The 27,701-nt window shown below is 32.6% G+C and overlaps 1 protein-coding gene across 5 annotated transcripts in view; it reads right to left on the bottom strand.

The window, feature by feature from the left end:
• Positions 1 to 27,701, bottom strand: part of LOC143241042 (GRAM domain-containing protein 4-like) — a 60,368-nt gene that overhangs the window by 19,715 nt on the left and 12,952 nt on the right. For all 5 annotated transcript variants that reach the window (XM_076484500.1, XM_076484499.1, XM_076484503.1 and 2 more), the window contains exons 3-12: positions 20,459 to 20,576; positions 17,588 to 17,735; positions 15,340 to 15,470; positions 14,804 to 14,996; positions 11,508 to 11,533; positions 10,122 to 10,213; positions 7,588 to 7,679; positions 5,827 to 5,872; positions 3,234 to 3,302; positions 34 to 77 (exon numbers count right to left, since the gene is read on the bottom strand). In XM_076484500.1, coding sequence (XP_076340615.1) covers positions 34 to 77; positions 3,234 to 3,302; positions 5,827 to 5,872; positions 7,588 to 7,679; positions 10,122 to 10,213; positions 11,508 to 11,533; positions 14,804 to 14,996; positions 15,340 to 15,470; positions 17,588 to 17,735; positions 20,459 to 20,576 — 959 coding nt within the window. The remainder of the gene's footprint in view (positions 1 to 33; positions 78 to 3,233; positions 3,303 to 5,826; positions 5,873 to 7,587; positions 7,680 to 10,121; positions 10,214 to 11,507; positions 11,534 to 14,803; positions 14,997 to 15,339; positions 15,471 to 17,587; positions 17,736 to 20,458; positions 20,577 to 27,701) is intronic.

Genomic DNA, 27,701 nt, shown 5'->3' with positions numbered 1-27,701 from the left:
AGGAAAGCTTTTAAACTTCCACTAAAAACTCACTTTTTTATCTTTTCACAGAAATCTGCTACCTTTCCTGACTGATTCTGTGAAGAGAAATATTTTATTATTGTAGTTTCACATGTACTCACAATATCCCACTAGCAGTTTTCTACACAATGTCCACTACTCAACATAATTTTAAAAAGCACTTATCAAGTGAAATGATTCCTTTAGAATTTTCATGAAAAAATACATAAATAGCTAATTATTTGTGTAAGACTATCTTTAAGCTACAATGGATAACCTAAAGGAATATAGAGGGATGGCAACTAGTCAACAGTACCACCACAAACCTTGGCTACTTTGCCCCCTCAACCATATAACACAATCACAACTGCAAACTGCAGACCATATTTTTGCAGCAGTGTACTGCAAACACAAACTTTTTGATTAATGGTGGTCCGAGAATGCTAACCACTAGGATACACTCAGTTGATAAGAAAACTAAATAAGAAATATATTGGATTTTTTTATTATTTTACACATTCAAAAATAAATAGCTGAACTCATGTATGCAGGTTATATCTTAAGGTAAAACATTTCAACAATGATTACTTGTACAATATCAATGATCAATATACACTCAAGTACGGCATCTTTGTTATACTATTTACTACATTATTTGTAGTATTTCGTGGAAGCTAACAAAACATATTCCAGCAACAAAGTTTCCACAACTTCTACAACATCAAAACAATATACATTAACCTTAACCAAAATTGAACTAAAAATTTATCATAAATAATTGATAACTGAATTTCAAGTATTTAATATAAAAATTGTGAATTTAAAATAATTTTGAGTTAATGATTTACATTTAAAACATTCACAGCAGCTTATAATTACGGCACAACACATATCACATAATTCGATAATTTATATTGTCTCTACTTCACCTGATTGGTTAATTTGTAAGATGTATACAATTCTAAAGCATCAAGTAAATAACTTATCTTGAAGAGACAAAAATCAAAACGAGTAAATTCTGTTATTTTTTCTTAATCTCTGATAAATTTAGTCAATTAAATCAGGTTACTGACATAAAAAAAAAGACAGTTCTCATTTATATACCACAGAATGAGTGCTCTTTCTGACATTTTGGGGTCACATCTAAAGTGGCAAGACTCTCTCTCATAAAAAAATGTGTTAAGGTCTAGGATTTAGAATTTCTAAAAGATCACTGGAAAATAAAGTACAATGGATCAACCTGGAGTACTAGGTCAATCCATAAAGAGACCAATAACAAGATGTATTCTAGCCATAATAAATAGAGTGAGGTATCTTTTAACAAGTGAGAATCCATAAACACAGATGTCAACCTATCCATGTGCCCCAAACAACAGTATGCAACATAACAAAGAAAGTTCTCCACCAAAGAATTCTATGACATATCTGTTGAGATATCACACACCTCAAAGAGCTGAAGAAGAAAATGGATATTCATGTTATTCTATATTAAGACATGCCAATCAAATTGCTGGATGCAGCACCTACAGATTTTTCAAATGTGATCAGATCACAAAAGTGGATACTGAGACACTGCTGCACTTGTATACTCACTACACTAAAGTAAGCCTGCAGAAAGGAAGGGCATACTTTAAACATGACAGTATTACAACACTTTTTAATGGAAATTTCAATGAAGTTGCATGGTTGTCAGATGAAGAATGACCAGATCAGATCAGGTGGACTGCAAGGATGTGTTGAAGCTTCAAAAGTGTTTTAATAGAATGTGCATAAACTGTGTGTATTTATTTGTTTGTAGTTAAGTACAAAGCTACACAATGGGCTACCTGTGCTGTATATTTGAAATCTTACCCTTAAATACACTTGACTTAAATGTTTGTATAACAGGTTTCTAAACTATATTAAAGATGATATTACAGTTTACTTTTCAAAAAATTCTTCTGTCTTGTAAGTCAGAGATTGGATAACACTGAAATAATATTATGTGTACTGCCATACATATGAAGACATGAGAAATTTATATAAACTTTTTACCAATGTTTTGTTTTAATAAAATAATTGCAGACACACAACAGTCAGATAAAACAGTTATGGACTGAGGATTACATTACAAAAGTACTTGGTTTCACACTCTTACCTTTTTCTCAGTGTATGTGCAGCAAAACAAGTACAAGACACAACTGTTAGTAATCACAGGTAAACTTGGTTCAAGTTGCCATCAGTTTCAATGATGTGTGTGTGTGTGTGTGTGCACGTTATGTGAAAAATCATAACCAATAAAGATATAAAATTCCCATACCTGTATGTGTGAAGACTCAAACCTTGGACCTCCAGGTACACAACAAACATGCTAACTAACTAGTGCAATCCTGAATAAAGATTAAAGTAATTTGAAATAAGGTAAAACATGGCCCTTAAAAATACATAATTTTACAATGGATGATAACATCTGTAACTAATAAAACAGTTTCTTAATGTCTTTTTGATGTATAGAATGCAAAATTTTTCACATATCTGATATCACTAAAGGACTACTAAGTTCTGAAAATTTTTTACCTTCTATTTGTATAGTTTTATTTTTGCAGCCTCATGAACAGATTACAGTGTATTCTTAGTGATGGTGCTTGGTTATTCAAATGGAAAATAATTTTCTTTAATGGTACAAATGTAACTATATAACTATCACATGTCTGTCAAACAGGAAAAGCATGGAAAAAGCATAACAGATAAGACTTCCTGTCAAGTTTACAGTGACCATTTTTAAAAACAGTATTTGAATTTTCTTTTCTTTAATAAACACACAAATTATTACATACTTCCTTTCTGAAACCTCTTACAGTTGAAGACCTGTAACATATTTTAAAATGGAGAGCTTTCTTTGTTATATTACATAAAGTGGCTAAGGGCACTTGAATAGATTAACATCTGTGTTTATGAATTCCCACATGATCTAAGCTACCTCATTCTACTTATCATGGCTAGATTAAAACTTGTTATTGGTCTCTTTCTGGGTTGTCCTGGTACCCCAGGTTGATCCATCTTACTTTATCTTCCAGAGTCCTTAAGCAAAAAGGGTATTCCCTTCTTAGAAATTCTAATACCTAAATTTCAACGTTTTTTTATTATTTGAATTTAATAATGCTTTACATTTTTTAATCAAATTACAAATTATATTTTTATAAAAGTTTAGAAATCAGGAATCATTTCTCAGAACTCTTTAGGAAAATACCTACCTGTACTTTGTGAGCTACTTGTAGAACTAACTGAAATTTGTCTGTAACACCCAAATCCTTATCTCCTTCCTATAGGAGTTAAAAGAAACAACTAAATTCTACAGATTACAACTCATGCACCACAAAAATGAACAAACATTAATAACTCATTCATTTGGCAGTTTCTATATTATCTGGCTATAAATTTAAAACTAAAACATCATGAAGCTGTCCATAAAAAGTGTCAGGAGATATTAATAGCATATACTGCTACATCATAACTTGAACAACTGAACGTTACTGTGTTACTTTTAAAATCTCACACTGAACTATCAGAAAATGTAAAAAAAAAAAAGGCTGTAAACCTAAACTGCAACAGGTAATAAAAAATTAACAATAAACCATTATTCTAATAAGCTATAAGTGAAAGCAAAGAAGAATATGTCAACCATGCTACATTTGCCATATCCAATGCCAATGAGGCCTTTTGTCCAATACCAGAACTCAATACAGATGAGATACAACAGATGTATTGGTGGTCTAAATGTCACTTATACTGTCAACTTTCACAAATAATGACTGTTACAGTGTGAATCAGGTGAATAATAATTACAACTAATTTTATTTATTCTATAATAATGTTAACATCAATTAGGTATTAATTTATATTCATTATTATTTTTTTGTTTCTAGTAATAATTATTTTAAAATATATACACATGCATAAACTGCTCCTTTTCACAAAAAAAACAAACATTTGAACCAAATTTTCAGAAGTCATTTATTACCGGATTTCAAAAACTTTTGCATCATACAAAAGCTTGGCTTGTTTTCTGTCTGATTGCTCATTTTTATTAAATCATCTTCAGAAATGAATGAAATGCTCTAAATTTGGTTAATTGGTTGGTTGAAAAGTATCCCAGGCCCATTTTTAAGTCTTCCATGCCATACAGCAGGCAGAATTCCACCATGGATGGAGGTACAGAGAGATCCGTCCGCACTCTCACTGTAGTAGTGGAACGAAGTGCAGCAGCATACATCTGAGATGAAGTGGTGGACAGTGACTTTCGAGCCTCAGGATAACTAATGTTATGAATTGTTTTCAAATGCTGCACCTCTTTTTCTTCCAACCATTTAAGGCAAGAACGAAAGTAGAAAGGGTGAGAGCCATTGCAATTGATGCAATGAGGGTCTATTTCACACTTGGAGGCACCATGGTCCTTGCCACCACAACGAGCACACGTCAAGGAACCACGACATGACGTCTTTGAGTGACTGAACCGCTAACACTACAAACATCAGAGAGGGTTTGGAATGTATCACCAATTATGATAACCTGCCTTGATGATGGCAGGTGGATGTGGTTATGTAAATGTGAGAATAAGGATATCGGTCGGCATTGTAATTCCATCTTTGCGAGTGGAGATACACCTCACTGCAGAAACTCGAATGGAGAAACCAGAGAGAATCTCTGACTTGGGGATGTTCTTCAAATCCCTCTCAACAATAATTCCTTGTGATGAATTCAAAGCAGCATGAGGTATAACCTCAATAGGTATATCCCCAATTGCCTTGGAATGCAAGACGAATTCACTGTGTTTAGAGATGTGGATGTTTCCACCAATATGTCACCAGATCGAAGATTCTTTACTGACTTTGGAGAGCCAGCAAGTCCCCCTTTTGAATGAAAAAGGGAGACATTTGCCCTAAAGGTTTGTCTGAAAGTGAATGCAATATAAGAAAATGAGGTAAAACAGGTGGTACAGATGGTGAGGATTGCTGTTCAGAATCTTCAACATGTGGTAATTTACCTACAGACTGTTTTTTCACTATTTTATTAAGATTTTTAATTGGAGTATCCATAATAAAGAAAAGGAAATTTCAGTGCCCACTAACCCCACCCCACCATGGAGCCCTAGGAGGGGATGCACTACACTGTCAAATAAGGATACTGCAGCAATACCAGGGTTTCATGTGCACTGTACCCAAACACCAGCATCAGATATAATGTCCACAATACCTGTTGAGAACATCCAACACTGGTACTTGGTTGACCCTAGCTCGAGTGGACCAGCCAACTGACCCAAGGGAGACTACCCCAGGCTGCCCGTCTACAGGAATTCAAGGCCAAAGTGGTGTGTTAGGGTTGGACCCCTCAATCACCAGGATCCTCTCCTCCCCTACATGGGTTGCCATGCATGCCAAACACCTTGGTGGATGTTTAGATCCCTGAGGAGGTAAACTGAAAGAACAGAACCTTCTCTGTGATTTCCCCTCACCACATACAGGAATCCACACCTAGGAGCTCTAAGATTGTTGAGCGTTCCTGGGTAAGTGTATGTGCCACCTTAAATACCTGAGAAGAAAAAATGGTCATTTTACAAGTCCCACTTTAGTCCATAACCTTTCTGCTCTGTTTTTAACTTGTCAAACAATTAAAACTCATCAAATCACTTTTAAAGTTAAACTATTACTAAAACTTCTAGAAAGAAATATGTATGCATATTGTTATACACACACACACACACATATATGCAAACTTAATTTTAAAAATTATTAATTATTAGCTAATATTTTTACGTTACAAAAACATTTAAAAAGAGGTACGTTTTACCTCTTGCTCATTTCTTCTTGTAACATGATAAGTTGAAAACCAACCCCTATAAAGAAAGACAAAACATTTGAAGAAAGCATATACAAAAATAAACACAGTGAATTCACAAACAATAAACTAATTATTAATAAGAATTTAAGGAATTTTTAGTATTCTTAAACCCTCAAAAAGTATTCATCAAATGGTCACAAACAGAAAATTAGCCCACTACAGTGTATATCATTAAATATATTATTTCCTTGTTTCAATCACACTTAAGTAACATGTCTTTTTTAGAATAAAAGAAAAGGGTCTGTTTGAATAGAATTTAAGTTTGGCAAATAACATACTTACAACAAGACATATATTATACCAGCAATACTTGTTTAAAAACAAATTTTAAAATACTTCCAAAGTCAGAAATAAAAGTAGTCCATGCAAACAAGAACACTAGAAAATGAGGAGAAGCACACTGGTAAAACAGTCTCCAAGTTCAACAAAAAACACTAGAAAACGAAAAGTAAACTAGTAAAACAGTTTCAAAGTTCAACAAAAAACACTAGAAAATGAGAAGTAAGCTGATAAAAGTCTAAAAGTTCAACAAAAACACTAGAAAATGAAGAGAAGTAACTAGTAAAACTGTCTCCATGTTGAACAAAAAAGTTAAAAATGAGAATAGAAAACTGCTGTCACTGGCTCTATGTTCAACATGGAAAACCATGATAGAAAGTAAGATCTGTCAGAAATAACAATGGGGAAAATATGTTGGACAAAAAAGACGTTGACTAACACTTAAGCTAAAACCAAAATATCAGTTTAGGTTTTGCAAACATTTTCAAGCATTTTTAACACTTTGACATTGGTAGTGAGACTGTGATTAAGAGTTAATTAGACAACTGTCACTGTTTTTCTCCTCTTTGCCATAACATAATGACAACAAAGCAACAACCACAATGCACTGAACCACCACTTACAAGTATTAATAAAATCATTACACCTTATAGCAACATGCATATGGAGCATATAAAACAGCTTTGTCTTATAACTTGTCTCTTTATTTCCCTTAATAATGAAAAATAAAGATTCTAAATTGACGTCACCTCAGAAATAAAAATGAAAAAATCACAACTCTTTAGCCCCAGTGTAAAATATCTCCTTGAGAAGGTTTGTTTGTAGTTAAAACAAAGCTAAACAATGGCTACTACCACCATAGGTATCAAACCCTTGGTGTAACCTCCAGTAATCCTTAAAGTTCACACTAAGTTACTTTGGAGTAACTTTCAGTAATCCTCATAGTTCACAGTAAGTTAAACCTTGGTGTAACCTTCAATTATCCTTATAGTTCACAGTAAGTTACATTTTGGTGTAACTTCTAGTAATCTTTGTTATAGAAACTGTAACTGGAAGGAAAGAATTGCAATTAGACAGAAGATTATTTTAATGAGAAGAATGAAAGCTTCACTTGCTGCAACACACACAACATAAAGTCACAGTTATTGGTTGGTAAAAAAAATGAACACAGCAACTGATAGAAGCCAAAAGTAACTGAAGAGGACATGGAGGAGGATCTTGGCAACAATGAAAAAGATGACAACATATTGTAAAAAACAGTGGACAATGAGGAAGCTTAACAATGAAAGGATGACAATGTATTGCAAGAAATAGTAGATCAGCATCCAATGAACTGACTACTAATTATCCATCTAAAAATAACAACTGTGACTATATTCATTATTCAAAAAACAGTTCAAGCTGCAAGTACATGCTGAGATTTAAACATACCTGTGCTGAAAATAGTTGAGCAACAGTTGACTGTTGGCCAGAAACAAAAGTAACGGCAAAAACCAACCATGGTAAACAGTATACATATATACCTATGTGAGAAGGTAAAGAAAATAGTTTAAACAACTCATAATTAAATGTTTGTAGTGCATATAGGTGTAAACAAACATTTTGTTACTAAAAATGCATGACCTTATGACACCAAATTTGTTATTCTTTCTTTAACTGAACAATCAACGTTTCACTTTACAACACTTTCAGGAATGTTCCACTAAACCATGAATCATAATTGACAGTACAAAGCTTCAACTGGATCAAGGAATCCACTTTAGATATTATTTAGTATATAACATAGCATAGAATACACTTAAACTCATTAAGTTATCTCTTAAGATATAGTAACTTCATCAGTACAAAAGACAATAATATATATAATTAAAACCATTAGAATACTTAACCGACGATATTTCTTCATACAGACTAAATTATATTTTTTATTATTCAAAAACTGACGAACATAAAATGAAGTATTTACCACAACATAAATAGCGATCAGAGATGTTTCTCAACACAGTGATATGTTGTGTTCATGACATACCTTCAGTGATTTTGTAAACTTCACACCAATCATTAATATACTTACACCACAAACCCACTACTTATTAGAAATATATAAACCTATTATTATAAATATAAAACTTTATAGAAGTCAACAACTATATTCATGCAATAACCTTCCCCTTATTCCAAGTGTCACGTTACCTTGTTTTGTACATCCATTTTCTCCAGATTAGTGTTGTATATTTCATATTTTATATTTTATGGAAACTTCCATTTCAAAATTTATTTCCCTGATAAGTCTACTGAAAAACCAAATTATTTGTTTAAAAGACTACTGTAGAAATTAAACATAAAATTAGCCCTTAAACATTTATCTCAACTACAGAAAGAGAAATACAAAATATTATTGGTATTTATATATATTTTTATAATGACTAAAGTAACATAGTTATTACCTATCTGAAAACTTAATTATACACCACTAGGGATTAGAACAAGTTCAGAAAAACCTTATTGAAGAGCATTAAGCAAAGTGGTAACAATAATTTACACAGAGTATAGGAGAACAATACTGGCCAGAAATAGGTTTACGATTAGGGTGCTCGACTTCCTACAAACATGCTCACCTGAAGGTTGCTGTCAGGGCCAGCCACATGACTAAAAACGTTCTTGGATAATATAAAATACTCAAGCTACTGACTCCAAGATTACATGGAATTCAGGTTAAATGAATAACTCGTAAATACTATTGTTTTTCATCTACTTCACTGAAACGGTCTTTCTTGATAAGCCATACCCCAGAAAAATAGATATGAAGTTCTTATTTTATATTCTAGCTTGTCAATATTAGTAATATGAGTTCCTAATTTGTTTGAAGTTATAAACTTAGCATTTTGACATCACAAACACCTAATTTTAAACAGTGCTGCATTCAACATACCATACAACTCACTAAAATCTATGTGTAAATGTTATTTTAATATGTACTTTTAAATTGAGAAATTAAATCATATATAAATATTAAATCTTGAATTATACAATTTGATTCCAAATTCATTGACATAAATTCATAAAATAGTCGTTCAATAAAATTTTAAATGCAAGTCAACAAATGCTATGACATGGCCTTTGAAATTGCAAATGGGTTAAACAACTGTATGGAAAAGTCAAACAATCTTACATCAATCAAACAACTATATGATAAGGACATATCTCACATCAATCAAACAACCATATGATAAGGACATATCTCACATCAATCAAACAACTATATGATGAAGACAAACAATCTCACATCAATCAAACAACTATATGACAGGGACATACAATCTCACATCAATCAAACAACTATAGTATAAGAACAAACAATCTCACATCAATCAAACAGCCATATGTTAAATTCATATATTCTCTAGATCAAAAAATAACTGTGCTGGAAGACTAAGTTATTTTCAAACTCTTTATTATTCAAGTTAAACTTTACAAAATAGTTCTTCTAAGCTACTGGTGTCTTAAACACACTCACTATATATTGGCTTTAGTCTACCAATGTTTATACACACCTGATAAGTGTTGAGTATCATTTACTGCTGTCTATACACACACTATAGATGTTGTGTATAGTTTACTGCTGTCTATACACAGTCTGTAAACGTGGAGTGTAGTTTACTGCTGCCTACACACAGTCTGTAAACGTGGAGTGTAGTTTACTGCTGTCTACACACACTCAGTAAATACTGAGTATAGTTTACTGCTGTCTATACACACTCTATAGATGTTGTGTATAGTTTACTAATGTTTTTTCACACTTGGTAAATGTAAAACAGTTTGCCAATGTCTATACATACTCAGAGAATATTAAGTTTACTGATAATTTCTTGAACTGCTGTCACTCACTAACACTAGCTATCACTTCATAATATATCAACTTTTATTACAAGAATATAATAAACTTTCTGTAACTTCATACTTACTCCAAAAGCTAGCAAAGTTGTACCTGGTGTATTCCAGTGTAACAATCCTGTTAAACTTTCCATAGCATTTACTATTGGTTTTGTAGCATACCCTAAAGAAAAAAAAGATACAATATAAACTAGTGACTAAATAAAACAGCAACAAGTAACACTGAAAACAAATTTATTGTATGCTGACATACAATAAATAGTTAACACATTATCCTATTAAATACCATGAAAACAATAAAACGATAATTACTGACTTTACTGTGTGTCCCAAAAAATACACCTTTATTAAGTGAAATATAATCATATTTCCTGTCAGCTTTGTGCTTATTTCTCTGGGATATGATGAGATAAACTCCATAATAGTAACTGTCATGTGACTGTTCCATAACACATTCTTGTTATTGTATGTGACTAGGCCTATTATATAAATATACAATAATTATAATTAATATTTTGATAAATAAATCTTAAATACCTCAATAAAGGAATAAAAGTTAATATGAATCAACTGATTTTAAATTATAAAGAAATTTGTCATTGTTTTATGACAACTTTGTAAGTAAATACAACTCTGTATTTCAAATTTGAAATTAACTTTAAAATATCAACTAGGCATAAGTTCAATCCGTCAAAGGAGCAAGCCAATAATATCAGCCTGTTTAGCTATGTTGCATAAAACACCCAATCACATCTAAACAACCAACGACCATACTATGAAATATTTACAAACAATGAGTTTAATAGCAATTTGACATGTGAAACATAATAAAAAAAACCACTACGAATTAAAAGATATTTTATATTAAATGCAAAAAGCAAAAATATGATGGAAAGTTTAGAGTGACAAAAACAGACAAAAAATATTATTTCTTAATAATATGGAGATTAACCTCTTTTATTTTTCCAATTATAAAACTATCGAGCACTTAAATATTGTTTTCTATCTGAGGACTTTGGAGGAATGCTAAACAGTACATACTTTTTGTATCTCAAGACAGCTTGTACAGGTATTAACACTTTTATTAAAATAAAGCAGAGAATAACATTCTGACCTTCTTAGGTCACCTTCAAGTTTACAAACTTTTAACTACAAAATGTTATACAAAAGTTAATATAAATTACTTTATTTTAATGTCAACATAATGACCCTTAATACATTACTGTCAAATTGGCCTACAGTAACTCATCCTTCTTTATCCTGCCCACTTTTAATGTGTTAATAAATTTATGAGCATAAACAAGGTGCACCATTTAAAGTGTCTAATTACTTTAATAAAAACAATGAAAATGTTCCATAAATAATTACAACTACAACTGTTGCTATACTAAGACCAGTATGCCTTGTTAAGCTAACAACTTTATTAAAACAATAATATGACATAAAATCATACTCACCAAACCGTAAAATATTTTCTTTTAGTCTGAAATCAACAAAAACGTTTGTAATTATTACTTAATCACATCACAAATTCAGACACACAAACACCATCATGTAGCTGTTTTCCCTACCACACAATCCAGTATACAAATACTGTCAAACATTTTCCCCATGCCATAATCAAGCATGAAGACATTATCACACAACTATTTCTCCTATCACACACTACACTGACTTTAAAGTAATTAAATCTTTAATTACAATGAAGTTCTTTTATTAAAGTTTTATCAAAATCTTTACAGTATCACTTCATTTTATATTTTTGGTACATTTAGTTTATTTAAGGGTTTAAGTATCTAACAAATTTACTTATGAACCATTAAAGGTAAATTTAAGTTTTCTTCCAGGATATTTCCTTGTGCCTGTTGAAAGAAAAATTTATGTCTATCAATTTCCTTATGCCTGTTAACCATTACACTTGTTGTCTTGCATTTAAGATTTTATTCAACTACTATTTCATGACTTTATATCTATCATTCTTGATGATGAGAAAGCCACTTAATATAAAAATGTATCTAAGAATGGCTGAGTAGGGTATTAACACTTTTACTGGTAAGCAGAGAACAACATTTTGACCTTCTTAGGTCATCCCAGGTCAGTGTAGTTTTTACATAGCATGTATATACACTTACAAACACAACACCAACATAATTTACAAAATACAATGCAACAACTGCCATGACTTCTATAATGGAGAAACAAGTAGAAAAATGGAAACCAGATTCAAAGAACACAAAAAACACCTTCACATGGTTTTGAACACTGCAAATCAAATAAGCAAAACACCCAGATACTAAGTAGGGAAAAAAATATAAATAAATGCAAAATCAAAGAAGACCTACTTATACAACAACTAAAACCAATATAAATGAACACCTTTATAACTATACTACTTAATAACCTAACATCTAGCTGCAACACCCCCTATAATCCCATACCAATTTACACTCTTGTCCCTAAGACATGTGCCCAGCAACAGTCAGTTGCAAACTATTTCTTTGTTAACCTGAAGATGACCTAGGAAGGTCAAATCATTGTTCTCTGCTTTATTACTAAAAGGCCCCCCGCTAGTACAGCGGTATGTCTCCGGATTTACAACGCTAAAATCAGGGGTTCAATTCCCCTCGGTGGGCTAAGCAGATAACCCTTTGTGGCTTTGCTATAAGAAAACACAATATTACTAAAAGTGTTAAACCCATACCAGCCATTCTGAGATACATTTTTATATCAATCAGTTTGGCATCATAGCATAGTTCAAATTGTTGTATCATATGCTACATAATTTTTAATTCAAAATAACTATTAAAAACAAACCTAAATGTTCCCTTTTGTGTCATGTGGTATACTGAATGCAGCATTAGTTCAAATTAGATGTTTGAGATGTTCAAACACAAAGTCTATAGTTTCTAAACAATTAAGAATTAAAATCACCGATACTGACAAGTAGAATATGAAATAAAACCTACTGTCTTTTCTATTTGCTTAAGTAAATTAGCTGAACCAAACACAGTGAACCTACCCAACTCTTTCCATTTTTGAAGATGCTCATGTACGCCTGCTTCTGTCTACAATGTATGAATAACAAAATAAAAGCTCAAACTGATCCCAACATGGTTTTCTGAGCAAGGAATTTGCATGTGAAAGAAGCTCTTTCCACCACAGATTCCAAACTGGTGAGGTGAGTCTCCAGTGAGCTCAAACTATTTTTTTTTAATTCAAATACAGCATAGTTACTAAGCTTGATAAATTATAGTGAAATTCTATGGTATTTATATAGCAATTTATGATTTTTGGCTGTTTCAAAATGTATATATATAAAAAACAAATTCACATTCTTCAGATGAAAAATTTGATTAGGCTTAGCAACATACAGAAAGCAGCAAATAGGTTAAAATTTGTAACAACAAGAAATAACTATTTTACGTCTTTCTTTACTTATTGTTTTATTATTCAAAAAAAATAACCAAATTTGAGAACTAATTTTAAATAGTACTAATATGTATATACATATATATATATAATGTATTATAACCAAAATGTAACTCCATTTTAAAAAAATACTAGTCTGCTGAAACACAGCCAAAACAGGTAACTTTGCAAAGCCCAGTTTTTTTATATTCTTGGGCAAAGTAACATGAGTGCACATGCACTGCATTCCTCTAACTTTCATAATGTTAGCCATGCATGGCTAAAAGGTCAATATAATAAAAGCAACAAATATATATAAATGCATAATATTACGCTATTTAAGCTAAACACTTGTGTTTTTACGTTACAAATTGAAATCATTTCAAAGTGAAAAAAGCATAATTTATATTTCCTAATTTTTTATGGTGGTTACAAGAACAATCAAATCTACTGAACCTAGATAAAATGTAAAGTTTTTTCTTAAAATAGATTTCAAAATTATTTCAAGGTTATAAAGATTTCAGATGAGAAATTTGAAATTTTTCTGATGCAGTAAATTATTTTCAATCTTAAAATGAAAATTACTCTGCATGTTTGATAGTTAACATGTAAAAAGAAGAAGAAAAGCATAAGAAAAAACATTACTTAAAACTATTAATGTACAATTAATAACTGATATTTTGTAAACAAAAGTAGTGTAATGTATTCAGATAATCTTCCAAATTTCACATACCTATGCTTATTAATTTAAAAGTTACAGAATGAAAAACTAACAAGCACAAAATGGTTACTAGGTCACAAGGACCAAGCCTATACTGAAACAGTTAAGACAAATTTATATGTCCTAGTATTTACTTGCATGCTGTTAAAGGTAACCTAAAGTTTTACAGCTCTAACAATTTTCTTACACACTGTTAAAGGTAAAATAAAGTTTTATATGTCTCAAAATTTATTTTCACAGTGTTAAAGGTAAACTAAGGTTTCACTAGTCTAACAATTTACTTGTGCACTGTTAGAGGTAAACCAAGGTTTTATATGTCTAACAATTTACTTGCACACTGTTAGAGGTAAACTAAGATTTTATATGTCTAACACTTTACTTGCACACTGTTAGAGGTAAACTGAGGTTTTATATGTCTAACACTTTACTTGCACACTGTTAAAAGTAAACTAAGGTTTTATATGTCTAACACTTTACTTGCACACTGTTAGAGGTAAACTAAGGTTTTATATGTCTAACACTTTACTTGCACACTGTTAGAGGTAAACTAAGGTTTTATATGTCTAACACTTTACTTGCACACTGTTAGAGGTAAACTAAGGTTTTATATGTCTAACACTTTACTTGCGCACTGTTAAAGGATCTCCTTCCTTCTCTGATTCTTTCAGGTCTTCTTCTTCTATTGCAGTCTCAGTGAAATCTTCAAAGAAATCATAAACCCAGTGATAAACCCACATTCTGAGAGAATGTCTCCAACCTGTACAAGTTGTGGGAGGTGTCGACTCTGTCGGGGTTTCTTCTTTATCTTTAACCATGGCTGCTCATTAAAATATCCAATTTATGTACCCATTGTAGAGGAGTTGTAGTAAAATGTTTTCAAGTATTTAAATAGTTCTAGAAGAAATTATTATTTACTACCAGTTCTACAGCTGTAAATATGAACTTTTAATCATAACTTTGTCATAAGTAATCAAAGTCTACTTTAACCATGGCTGCTCATTAAAATATCCAATTTATGTACCCATTGTAGAGGAGTTGTAGTAAAATGTTTTCAAGTATTTAAATAGTTCTAGAAGAAATTATTATTTACTACCAGTTCTACAGCTGTAAATATGAACTTTTAATCATAACTTTGTCATAAGTAATCAAAGTCTACTTACAGTCTTTTTCGGTAACTTCCTTAGCAATATCTACCCATTCATCCTTTTCTGCTGTTGATGGTGATGGAATTTCTTCAATGTCTACTGTCCTGTTTCTGTCATGTTTCTCTCTCCTGACTAAACGTTTCAGCCTAGTATGAATGAAAAACTTCAAATGGTCACTGCTTAAAAAACAAAACAAATTTTAATAACTTTTTTTAATACTGTATTACAAGGAGATAGTTTACAATGATACTTAGTGGACTGGAATCTTTTTTTGCATGTATTACATAAAAACTTGGTAATTTGAACCAGTAATCTCTGATACATCTGTGTTTTCAAAACTTATAGCTTTTATTATTCTATGAGTTTCCACATTTTCTATGTACATAGTGCAGGTCATTCTGCATTAATTCAACATGAGAAGAATGTATCTGCTTCAATTTAAAATGTGAAAACAATGAAGTTGTTACAATGTTATATAAATAGTCCCCCTAAAAGAATCATGTAAAACCATTTCTCAACTGATTTAGTTCATTAGTTAACACCAAATTTAGCCAAATGAACATTATCCCCTACGTTAAAAACAGTGCTGATAACAAAACGATAAAGCTACTCTTTAAATGAAAGCCTTATAAAATACAAATATCTTACCTTCAAATTACTGAAGGTATAAATCTATATTTAAAAATCAATACTAGATTTAAAGTTGTACTACAAAATCATTTTTACTGTATATGTAAACAATGGTTAATAATAACTTCAGTTTAAAGTAAAACACAATTCAGTCACAGAAAACAATAACATACTAGATGTATTTCCACAGGATCCCAGAGAGTGTTCTGTTTCAAGAATAAATTAAAACAAAATTGACAGAAACAAATATTTTTATTTATTTCTTTTAAAGTTCTTGCATCATACTGTGTTGTAGCCTACAGGGTGCATAATTAATCTGATCATTCATGGAACGTACATTTTACTGGAGTCGTGACAGTACAAATTGCAACATTAAGTATTCCTCATGTGACATCATTTTAGTGGCTACTGACTGACAAACACTATTATATGGTGGTGTGAGTACAGAAAACATGCCTTTATGGAAAACTTCCCATGATAACCAATGGGTATACTACATTATGCTACACAATAACTTGTAGTTTAAACAAACAATCAGTAAATTTCTGAGATCACCACAATTGGTTTAAATTAGGGCATGAAACATAATCCTAGACTTTTTGTTATGAAGGCACAATGTGGTTAGTCTCATTTTTGTTCTCAGATCTACAAACTTAAAGCACAAAAAGTAGCCAATAAATTAAATTATTTTAGTTTATCTGCATTATAATTTCATACTGGTATTTGTAAGCTATATTAGGTACCAGAAACTAGTCATCCATAAAAACAAAGCACACTCTGTGAATCACTGGTAAGTTTAGTTCTTGGTTATTGCTAAATATGATGTTTGTTTCTTTGTATCTCAGGACAGCTGGTATAGCTATTAACACTTTTACTAACAAAGCAGAGAAAAATGGCTTGATGTAAGAATACTGTAGTATACCTTTGTGTACTTCTTAGTACACCTTAGAAGGTTGAAATGTTCTCTGCTTTATTAGTAGAAGTGTTAATATGCATACCAGCCATCCTGAGATACATTTTTACTTCAAGTTAGTTTCTAGTCATCACAAATGTTTGTTTCTTTGTTGATAAGCACAAAACTACACAATGGGCTATCTGTAATACGCCTACTACAAGTACCAAAGTCTAATTTTTAGTATTACAAACCTTTAGACTTATTACTGAGCTACTTGGGGGTCAACTGTTAAACAAGTCATTATAAAAGCTGAATGGCATGCATTAACATTCAATCACTACAATTACACATTTTGCCCTAATGTATGGAATACCAACATACATAATCTTTTCTCAAGTAGAAGATATATGTTGAACTTAAAGGTTTTCAAAAGACAGAAAGAAAAACAACCTGTAAAGAAAACCTTCACTAAGTTTATAACTTTATTAAATTTTAAAGACATTTCAAATTATTTCCAAAACTTAAGCTACTACAAAGTATTATTCAGGTAATTAAATTTTCTCAAAAACAAAAACCTGATACTTATACACTATGGTTAATCAAATGTTTTAACGACCAAAACGTCATCCCAAATTCTTGTTACTACTAGCAACAAAAAATCAATTTTTTAAGATTTGAGAATTATTTTAACAGGTCTCAAATTTATTTTTATTTTTGAAAAAGCTTTGTTGTTCACACCTTGGAGATCTGCTTCCAGCAACTTCTCTGTCTTTTGTGTCCTTTTCATGTAATCTCTCACTCAACAATCGATTCTTTTCCCTTTCTTTTTCCAATTCCTTTGTTATGTCTGGAGGTTTTTGTTCTCGAAGCAGCTTTAATTCACTTGCTATAAAACAAAGATCCTTTTACAAGTGAAGATACATATTACACTTTTCTATAAACATATGTTTCTAACAAAAATGGAGGAAATACTGTTCTTAATATCATCTGCTATTGTTTCTAAACTACAAATGAATTATTTCATTTCAGGTTCTGAACCTTGTAAATCTTTTTTGCTGCTAATTACTGTTACACATTTTACAATAAACTATTAATTTGTTAGAAGAGAAAAAGCTATCATCAAATTTTCATATATCACACTTAACACGTCAGCATAAAACAGTTTCATGAAAAACAACTTCACCTTTTCTGTTTTTTCTGTTATTTATTTTAACCTGTTTCTACATGTGAAAACAAGTACCAGCCATTTTTTTGCACTGATAACTTTACTCATTTCTTTAGTTCCTCTCTCATTTGAGATAGTGTATACATCTTACATTTTGCTATTTTATTGTTTTAAACCTCAATGAAGATGACACCAAATACCAGTGTAGTAAAACACAAGCCTAGAATAACCAAGTTGAGTGACAAAGCCACCTAACAAATAGTTCTAAATCCACCCTACTGGATTTCCTGCTTTTGCTTTTAAATAAATTAAAAATGTGTGAATTATGAAATATATAGATGTATTAAGTGCTTTATATTTACAGATTTAGATCTGAAGGAGTTAATTCAATATATTCACTGCACATGTAACAAACAGAATGTAATCATCTGATCTCTTGTTAGGTGGATACAGCACTAAAATATACAGCACATTGAGTCTATTTTTCAATATGGAAAGATAAATTGTATTAATCCACTTTACTTTTTGCCTGCCTTACATGTTTAACCCTATAAACATGGGTCATGGGTCAAAGGTCATATCCTAGCATCTGTTCACTTGCACTCTAAATTTTATTGAACTACTATTTTATGTCAATAAGTTTGGAATCAAATTGTAGTTTATAATTCAGATTTTGGTATTACATTAGATAATTTTTAATTTAAAAAGTAAATATTAAAAAGACATTTAAATACACTATGTAACAAAATTTTTCTTTTTCTTGTTCCTGAGCATAAAGTAAATGGAAGAGACCTATTTTTCTCTTCAAACTTTGCTTTTGTGACCTGGGTAATGAAATTTTCAAATTTACCCATTTTCCAGAACATTCCAGGTAGATTCTGTGCTGAGTAGCTGATAGAGAATTTTCTCAAACTTACAAGAATTTTCAAGAACTTTCTAGAATGTTGTAGAACGTATTAGAATTTTTTAGAACGTATGAGAATTTTCTAGAACTTATGAAAATTTTCTAGAACTTTCCATAGTAATATATGTACAGGGGCTCACCACTTCAGTTTAGTTCTAGCTGCCTAAGTGAACACATAGACCTATCTGATTTTATCAAAGATTGCACCAAGAAGCTGCAAGCATTCTCCAGATGGATTCTACTATGTATGTGGCCAATTTATCTAGACAAGAACATAAAAGTACTCTGCAACAGCATCTGCTAAAATGCGTGAAGCCTACAAGGCATATTTCAGCATGCCTGTCAGGAATCAAGACAAACCCTGGGCACCTCATTTTAACTGCTAGCACTGCTAAAAAACTCTAGAAAGTAAGACTGAAAATTTTTGCTTGCTTGAATAGTAAGATTTTATACTATACAAAAGTTAGGCCTTTTAAAATTTAAATATCTTTTAATTTATTATTATTTTTTTAATTTCCAATAGTATAGAAAAATATCACATATAAAATATTTTGCATGAACCTCTTACACATTAGTTGTGGATGAAATAAATTTATTCCTCATAATTGGAATTTTATTTTGCTTTTTGCAGGATGATACACAGGGAAAAAGAGAGCTATGAAGTTCGCTATTCCAAGAATTTGGCATGAACCCACTGACCACTCAAGCAATTGCTACTTCTGCATGGTGGACCCTTCCAAGCATTGGGCTGGCAAGAATGCACCTACTATCATGTACCCAGACTTTCCATCATCCATCGTCCCAGTTCCACACTGCCCTGAGCTCCCTGTACCCAATCTGCCAGAGAGAAAGCAGCCATCCTCACAAGAGACCAGCAAATCAGAAGACGAAGTAGACGTTGAAGATTCAGATTACAATTCCAGAGATGCAGCTGGTGAGAGAAACTCATATTAACCCAACCAAAGAGACCTCAATGACTTGATCAGAGATCTTGGTCTAACAAAGTCAAATGCTGAGACTACATATGAGGGTTGACACGTGAAAGTGATTTAAATTACAATCACAAATCTCAAAAAACTACTCAATTCTAAATATTTTTGTTCATTTTTGTATAACTTGAGTATAAATATATGTTAATCTTGATTCATATGTTGTTTTATTCAGACCTTATGTAAATGAAAATGTGCAAATTTATCCATTTTTACATAGAAAATAGGTTAAATTCTAAATTTCATTAACCACGTCACAAAAGCAAAGTTTGAAGGGAATAATGACTATTTCCTGTACTTTTACAACATAAGCAATTAAGAAATAACTCATACTATCCATGAACAAAATTTGTGTTACATAGTGATATCAATTTTTTGTGTGTCACATGATATACTGAATGCAGCATTAGTTAAAACTATATGTTTGTGATGTTCAAGTACAAAGTCTACAGTTTCTTACAAATTAGACTGCTCCCTACAACCAAGCCCATTCTGAAAGAGTTAAGCAGCATTAAGAGTTAACATTTTTTTACTTATTTAAAACATCATACATAGCTGCTGGTTTTCCAAAATGACGGCAAGAAGCTGTTCATGCAACTGGTTAAGTTGAGTCTCATAAGCTAACCGAAGATGGTCCGTCAGAAGACTAGAGTCCTGGCTGACTTCAATCTGAGAAAAAAAAGAATGAAACTCTGATATACTTAATATTTATTAATCAGAAAGATAACACACACAAAATTTCCGTAAAACTACATGAAATCTGTGTTAAACACATTATTAAAGATTCTGCCAAATTACAAAATGCCCTACCTTTTATAAATATCACATTATTTTCATACTGATAAATCATGTAACATTAGCAAAGCACTTGTGAACCCTACAGATCTAAATTTACTGTTTTTGTTTCTTCAAGTATCTGTATCATCACCAAAACACATCATGTGAAAAATCAACAAAGGAAAACTATCCAATGCCAAGACCAAAATTCAGGCTTAATAAAGTTTCTAAAATAATCTAGTGTCTATATCAAATTTTACTAAGTAGGTAGGTCAGAAAAACAACATTACAAAAAAATGTAAGATATTTTTCAGGCTATTGCACTTACTACATAGCAGCAGTGTCCAACAGTTTTTTTTTCATAACAGCCAAAATTGTGGAGAATGTGTTAAAAGTTTTCCCACATTAAAAAAAAAATAACTGTGCTTTTATAGCTATAAAGAGGTAGAAAAAAACACAACAATATTTCCAATTATTTATTGAAACAATTAATTATATCCAAAAAATAAATGTGAGAAGTAAAAACCAATTTGCCACAGGTCAATGGCCATTTCACCATACGTGGCAAGCATTGACCACATTTGACACTGTAGCTATATAGATTAAAATAACCACTCACTCCAAGTAACTTTACTTTATAAGAATATATGAAATATGGAAGTTATAACTTTCCTATAATGAAAATATATTTCTGATAGGTACTTATTTCCTCTCAAAATATTAGCTGTTCTTGTTCAATATTGCCCTCCATATGCATCCAAAGGATACCCATGATATTGAGAAATATAGGCCCAAAGACCATAAGAGAGGAACATCACAGTTTCTAAGTCAGGTATACTCTTACCCCACGTGTGAAATGTGTAAATTGTAAGGGCAGAAACTGAGAGGTGTAGAGAGACTAGGGTGCACTGAACTGCACTCAGTAAGTCAACTACATCCAAAACCTCCTCACAGGGTACTGACATACATGTGAGGTTAGGATGAAGATCATATCATCTTTACCTCAAACCTAAATATCAGGGATTAAGACCCACACTGATTTCTGGTTATGACAATAGAAGCATCTCTGGTCTATTGATCTCAGAAATGACATGTGGTATTTAAAGAATGTCTATTACATGGAATGAACTCCCTATACTGTGGTACAGGTTGGCATAACCCAAAAGCAATAAATAACATCTCTGTGAGAAGAGAACAAGGAATAGTCCAGAACAGAACCATATAAATCCTACGTACCACTGCTGTGATCCATGACACAGGCAGAGTAACTGTGGAAGGAATATATACAACCTTAACTCATGTGAGGATTTAGAGTGGTTGATTCATAGTAATCCAAAATCTCTTCATGGGGCTCCAACATCCACACAAGGGTAGGATGGGGTCACCTAATCGAAGGGATGAAAGACAATTTCAACATCTCAACTCCTGAGGTTACGTAAATTGTATCAGGAAGCCATGTCAAAAAAGGAAGATGATGGCTCAACTCAAGTACTTGTGTAAATGGTGTCAGGAGACTATATCATTCTCAAGAGACCATGTCATGCAGTAAGGTAACGACTCAACTCCAGTGTATCAGGATGACATGTCTTTCAAGAAGGAAATGGCTCAAGTCCAGTTAATGTGTAAATGTAGTCAGGAGATCACATCAACCAGCAAAGTGACAGCTAAACTCCTCTGGAGGTCATATCACATCTACACCAGCATAATATCACTGCCCTACTTTTGACTGAATGGTACTAGCCCTCTCTTTTTGGAATTCATTTAGTAGAGTGCCTCTATGGTCAGCAGCTTGGAACCAGAAAGTGTAAGGGCCCCCCACATTTCACTCGAGGAAAAAAAACTGTGACAATGTGAATTCCACAGGAATTTCATCACCAGAGACAGTACAATGGGTGACCATAAAACCTTATTTTGAAAACCAAACCAAGTTATTCACTTGAGGCACTGCAGGGGTGGACAGCAATTCCCTTCTGCTTTACCCATAGGTTATCCACCACTAAGTAATCTTGTGGAGCACTCAATCATGATGATGAGAGTGTGAAACCATGCTAAATAAAGTGCAAGTCAATATGGCTGTACAGCATGGATTTAAAGTTAAAGAATATCTGGTCAGGCTCCACTTGCCACAGAACAGGATCCATAAAATAAAATGTAAATAAAGGCCCCTGAAAAAAAAGGATAAAACTTACCAGTTAAAGCTGTATGAAAGTGAAGAATGGCAACAGATGGTAGATGAAATCCTGACAAAGAAGAAAATGAAACAGAATGAAAATAATAGGAGATGAATATACTGGGAGTGGTCCACATGCTGGACTATATAATCTCCTTCACTGGACAATGAAAATCAGAAGGAAGGGTAAAAGTCAGATGTTAGATTTGATAGAAGGAAACTTATACAAGGCACAGGAGAAAAGAGGTAGGGAAGAGAAAACCAAATGAATCAAAAAGTAAACCAATAAAGGTAGAAGATGAAAGATCCCCAAAGGAGGAAGATTGCCATGACATAAAAAATTGGTTGTGCATCCCCCAAAATGTAACAGTACATCCTATATAACAAAGGAAAATGACTATATACAGAAACTCATCTGGATCCAGTCAAGAGTAAACATGGGATACAGAAGGAAGGGAAATAGGAGAAAAGAGTAAACAACCTTCTCAAGCTGATGAGGTCTTAGAGAAAAAGGAACAATCGGGATGAAGGAGAAGACAGGTAGGGTCATAAAGGGAATGTTAACAGCAATGGCAAGTAAATCTAACTGTTGAAGTCCACAAGCTAAGTGTTTCAAAGGACAGAAGAAATAAGGAACACAAGGAAAGTGGTTCAAATAGGGGTAAAATAGGGACATAGAGGACCACATTAATGTTCCAATCTGAAAGGGCAGGACACCTGAGAGACTGGCATATCTAAAATGAATGCACAAAAATGAACAAGAAAAATAAAATCCTTATGGTATTGGGAACAATTTAAGGTAGGGAATAGAGCTGCCTAATATCCAGATAGCATATATGCCCATGGTTCAAGAGCCAAGAGATATATTTCACCACATGAACCACAGAAGGCTAGTCAGAAAGAAACCCCATTAGCATACCAACAGTAGAAGACTTTCCTCTTGTTTTTGTGTACTTTCATGGAAGATGGCCATATGGAGCTGACTAACAAGAAAGCAACATGGTGTATGAAACCAGGTCATCTCGACGAGGACCAGATAAAAGCTAGGCATGAAATTGCAGGGCATGAAGGTTGATATGTAGAAAGTGTGATTGAGGTTGATAAAGAATGAAGAAAAAAAGTGGAAGAAGGATAGGTGGTGATGATGGGAGCAGACATTGTAATCTGCTCTTTTTCAAGATTGATTTGGCCAAAAGGGAGCAATCAGGGGAACAAGAAGTGGAGTGAAAAAGATAAATTACTTGATGAAGTAATCAAATAGGAATTTGAACATAAAGATTTTTGTGTGACCAATCTTGACTTAAGGCATCTACCACCAAAACCTATGGATGCAGTATAGATGACCAAAAGAGGAGTAACTTGGTATTGAAGCCCATGGCAATAGCATCTAATGGAAAACCCAACCAATGGCAGAGATCCCTGAAAATAAGTAGATCAAATGCCCACTGCATTTGATATATTTGGAGGGCACAAAAGACAATCCATAACTAGATAGAAAACTTTCAGCACATGACATGCAAGAAGGTGAATGTGATATGCATGGCCCAGTATAATAGATCCAACACCCATAAACATAGATCTATAAATCAGATATCCCATTGGTGGCTGATATGTGTCACCATCATAGAATTATTGAATGAACCATCACCAGACAATGACAGTTAAGAAGAGAGTGATGCAATGCTAGAAGTTCAAGAATGTTGATATGCAAGACAGTTTCATCTGCAGATCATCAGCCCAAAGCTTCCCAGTGATAGATATTCCTAAAAATATATAAATCCATACACAAGAGGATGAAGCAGCATGTCTTCTGATGATGTATGAGCTTTGTCCAGCCATCAATGTAGATTGTCTCACAGGGAAGTAGGAAGAAAAATGGGTATTGTTTGTGAAGCACCCACTGAAGAGATCTCATATGGGCACAACTAAGGAGGACCAGTACCAAAAGTGATAGAACCTTGTAAGCAGTAAGTGATTGAGCTGAGAGGGCACAATGAACCAAAAGTTCCATTGAACAAATATGTAAATCAGAGCACAAACAACATTCATGTCAAAAAAAGACTCAAATGGACTAGATATTGAGTGGGTTTGATGAATGACTTCTCCAAATTTATCACCCAGCCCTTTCCAAAGTTGTCACAGAAAGAAGTTGGTGAGTATGACTAGCCAATTCTTGCTAGGAATGAGACAGAAGGAGCCAGTCATCCATGTAATAATGAAATGGAATGAAAATGATGTGCAAAAATCCAAAATATGCAACAAAATACATAAAGAGCTAAGGCAACATCAAAGCAAAATGCCCAAATTGGTAAACCACCCCAAGATGGGCAAAATGAAGGTAAGGGCAAGATGTGATATCAGAATGTGAAGGGAAACACTGAAGACAAACATCGTCATTATTCACAAATCTGGGAAAATGCCCAGGGTGAGAAAAGACTCCATAGTGAAATTGAAGAGTGCAATAAAACTTTTGAGGTGAAATAAATCAATGACCAGTAAAGTCATCTTGAGGACAATAAAAAGACAGGATGGTGAACCAGTTTGACTGCCCACTGTGAAAGCAATTCTTGAACTGCTTCTGACAGACATTGGTAGGTCTCAAGATCTTAAGGAGGAAGGAAGGAAATGAGGCAAGCAGAAACAGAAGGTGTGGATGGACACTGGATAACAAATTTTTCTGACATGGCCTGTAATACCTATTGACTATCAATGAAGGGATGCCAGCAAGAAAGAAACTATAATATCCAAACACTCACCTGATCTGAACCCACAGGGAAGTTGCAAGTAATGCTGACAATGGGGATTGTATCATTGAGGAATTCAGCAAGAAATAGTACTCTAATTAGAAGAAACAGGTAATGGTTTAAAGGATGAAGAAAAGAAAACAAGAATGTATGACTCAATATCTTTAGCATATGTCAACTGGCCTTGAATTTTACATTCTTCAACGTTCTATGCAACTTACTGCAATATGCTTCAGTTAAACTTGTATAAGATTTGATTTTCTGTCATAATTAAAATTGCTTAATGTTGTGATGAGAAACCACATACTGCCTTGTAAGGGAAAGTGAGTAAAATAAGTGAGAACTTATTTCAGAGGTACCTCTTTGAAATTTCATAAAAATGTAGATTTCAAATCAGTACAACTTATGTAGTGAAAATAAAGTGAAAGCTGGGAAGAGTTTTGATCATACAAAAAATATGTAGATTACCAGAAGGTAAAAACTAGATTGTTCCAAAGATGTGGTCAACTGAAGACAGAACAGAATACAGGAGCAGAAATTTTTGAAGAATTCAATTCTACAGGTAAACACTGGACCTTAGGACACACAGAATAGAAACATCCTACTCAGCTACATTTCACTTGAATCATTAGTGAATACAAAATAACAAGATAAATTCAAGAGGTAATGTATTCACTACTTATTGAGCCAGGAAAGAAGTATAACCAGGTAGGAGAAATACTACATCCTGTATCTGTAGTGAAGGATTCCAGGAAAGCACACCAATCAAAATTAATTACTGGACATACTCCTGAGATTTTAACTCCTTCATTGCATCTGAAAATGCCACTGAGTCACAAAACTAGCAAAGATGGTGGACAGTAAGGAAGAATTAAATAAAGACTTAAGGTGTCCTAGAAGTTTGACCAAACACTCAAGGACAGCATAATGTAAAGACTGAAGTAAAGAGAAAACAAAAGATATTACCCATCCTGGTTGAGCTACAAGACGTCCACTGAGAACAAGCATTCCATCTCAGATATTTCTAATGATATATAAAATGTGTATTTAGAGATAGAAAAAGATCCCACAAGGCATATTCTGTCAATTTTCAGAGGTCACAACCCTCTTATGTTCTTTTTTTTTTCCTATAAAGTACCAAAGCAGAGGATGGAAAGATAGTAATATGCGATAAACAGAATTTCAGTAATATGTAATATTTATCCCAATGCATGCCTTAATGATACCCTCTAATTATCTGAAATCTGACACATTAAATGAAGAGACAAGAAACTCTTCAATTTTCAGAGGTCACAACCCTCTTATGTTCTTTTTTTTTTCCTATAAAGTACCAAAGCAGAGGATGGAAAGATAGTAATATGCGATAAACAGAATTTCAGTAATATGTATTATTTATCCCAATGCATGCCTTAATGATACCCTCTAATTATCTGAAATCTGACACATTAAATGAAGAGACAAGAAACTCTTCATTAAAAGCTCAAAGGAGTAAGAAATGTGTGATGATTGTAATCTTTGAAAATTGTGCAACTTTCTAAAATCATCAGTCATGACTGAAACATCAAGAGAAAGAAAAAATGAATTCCAAAATGAAATCTTTAGTAAAAGAATTTAACCTGCAGGTGTAACAGAAATTGGGTCAAAACTGGAAATGTTATATTATGTATCTGAGATATCAAATATGTTCAGAAGAATCTTCACCAAAACTGGTAACACTGACAAATCTTGATCCTAAGTTGAATATGAAGGAGCATTAGCAAAACAACAGACCTGTTTACTAAAAGAAGAAAGGGACTAATGGCCTGTCAAACTAGCATTAACAACATATTCCCAAGACAGCTGGTATTGGTATTAAAACGTTAATTAAAATAAAGTACAGAACAATGTTTCGACCTTCTTAGCTCATCTTCAGTTAACAAAGAGAGTTTTAACATAGCATTAACAACATCCTGATACTAACCAAAGATATCCAAAAAAGATTTATTTCTGTTCCAAATACACTAGAAAATAAATCAGTAATGAAGAAATAAGAAACATTTAAATGAGGTTAAAAAGATTAATGAACATTAAAAAACTAAAAACTTTATCAAGGTGGACAGTGTC

Source organism: Tachypleus tridentatus, chromosome 13 (genome assembly GCF_004210375.1).
Source record: "Tachypleus tridentatus isolate NWPU-2018 chromosome 13, ASM421037v1, whole genome shotgun sequence".
Classification (NCBI taxonomy): domain Eukaryota; kingdom Metazoa; phylum Arthropoda; class Merostomata; order Xiphosura; family Limulidae; genus Tachypleus; species Tachypleus tridentatus.
Note: the sequence above shows the minus strand (reverse complement) of the source record. Positions and strands in the feature narration are given on the sequence as shown.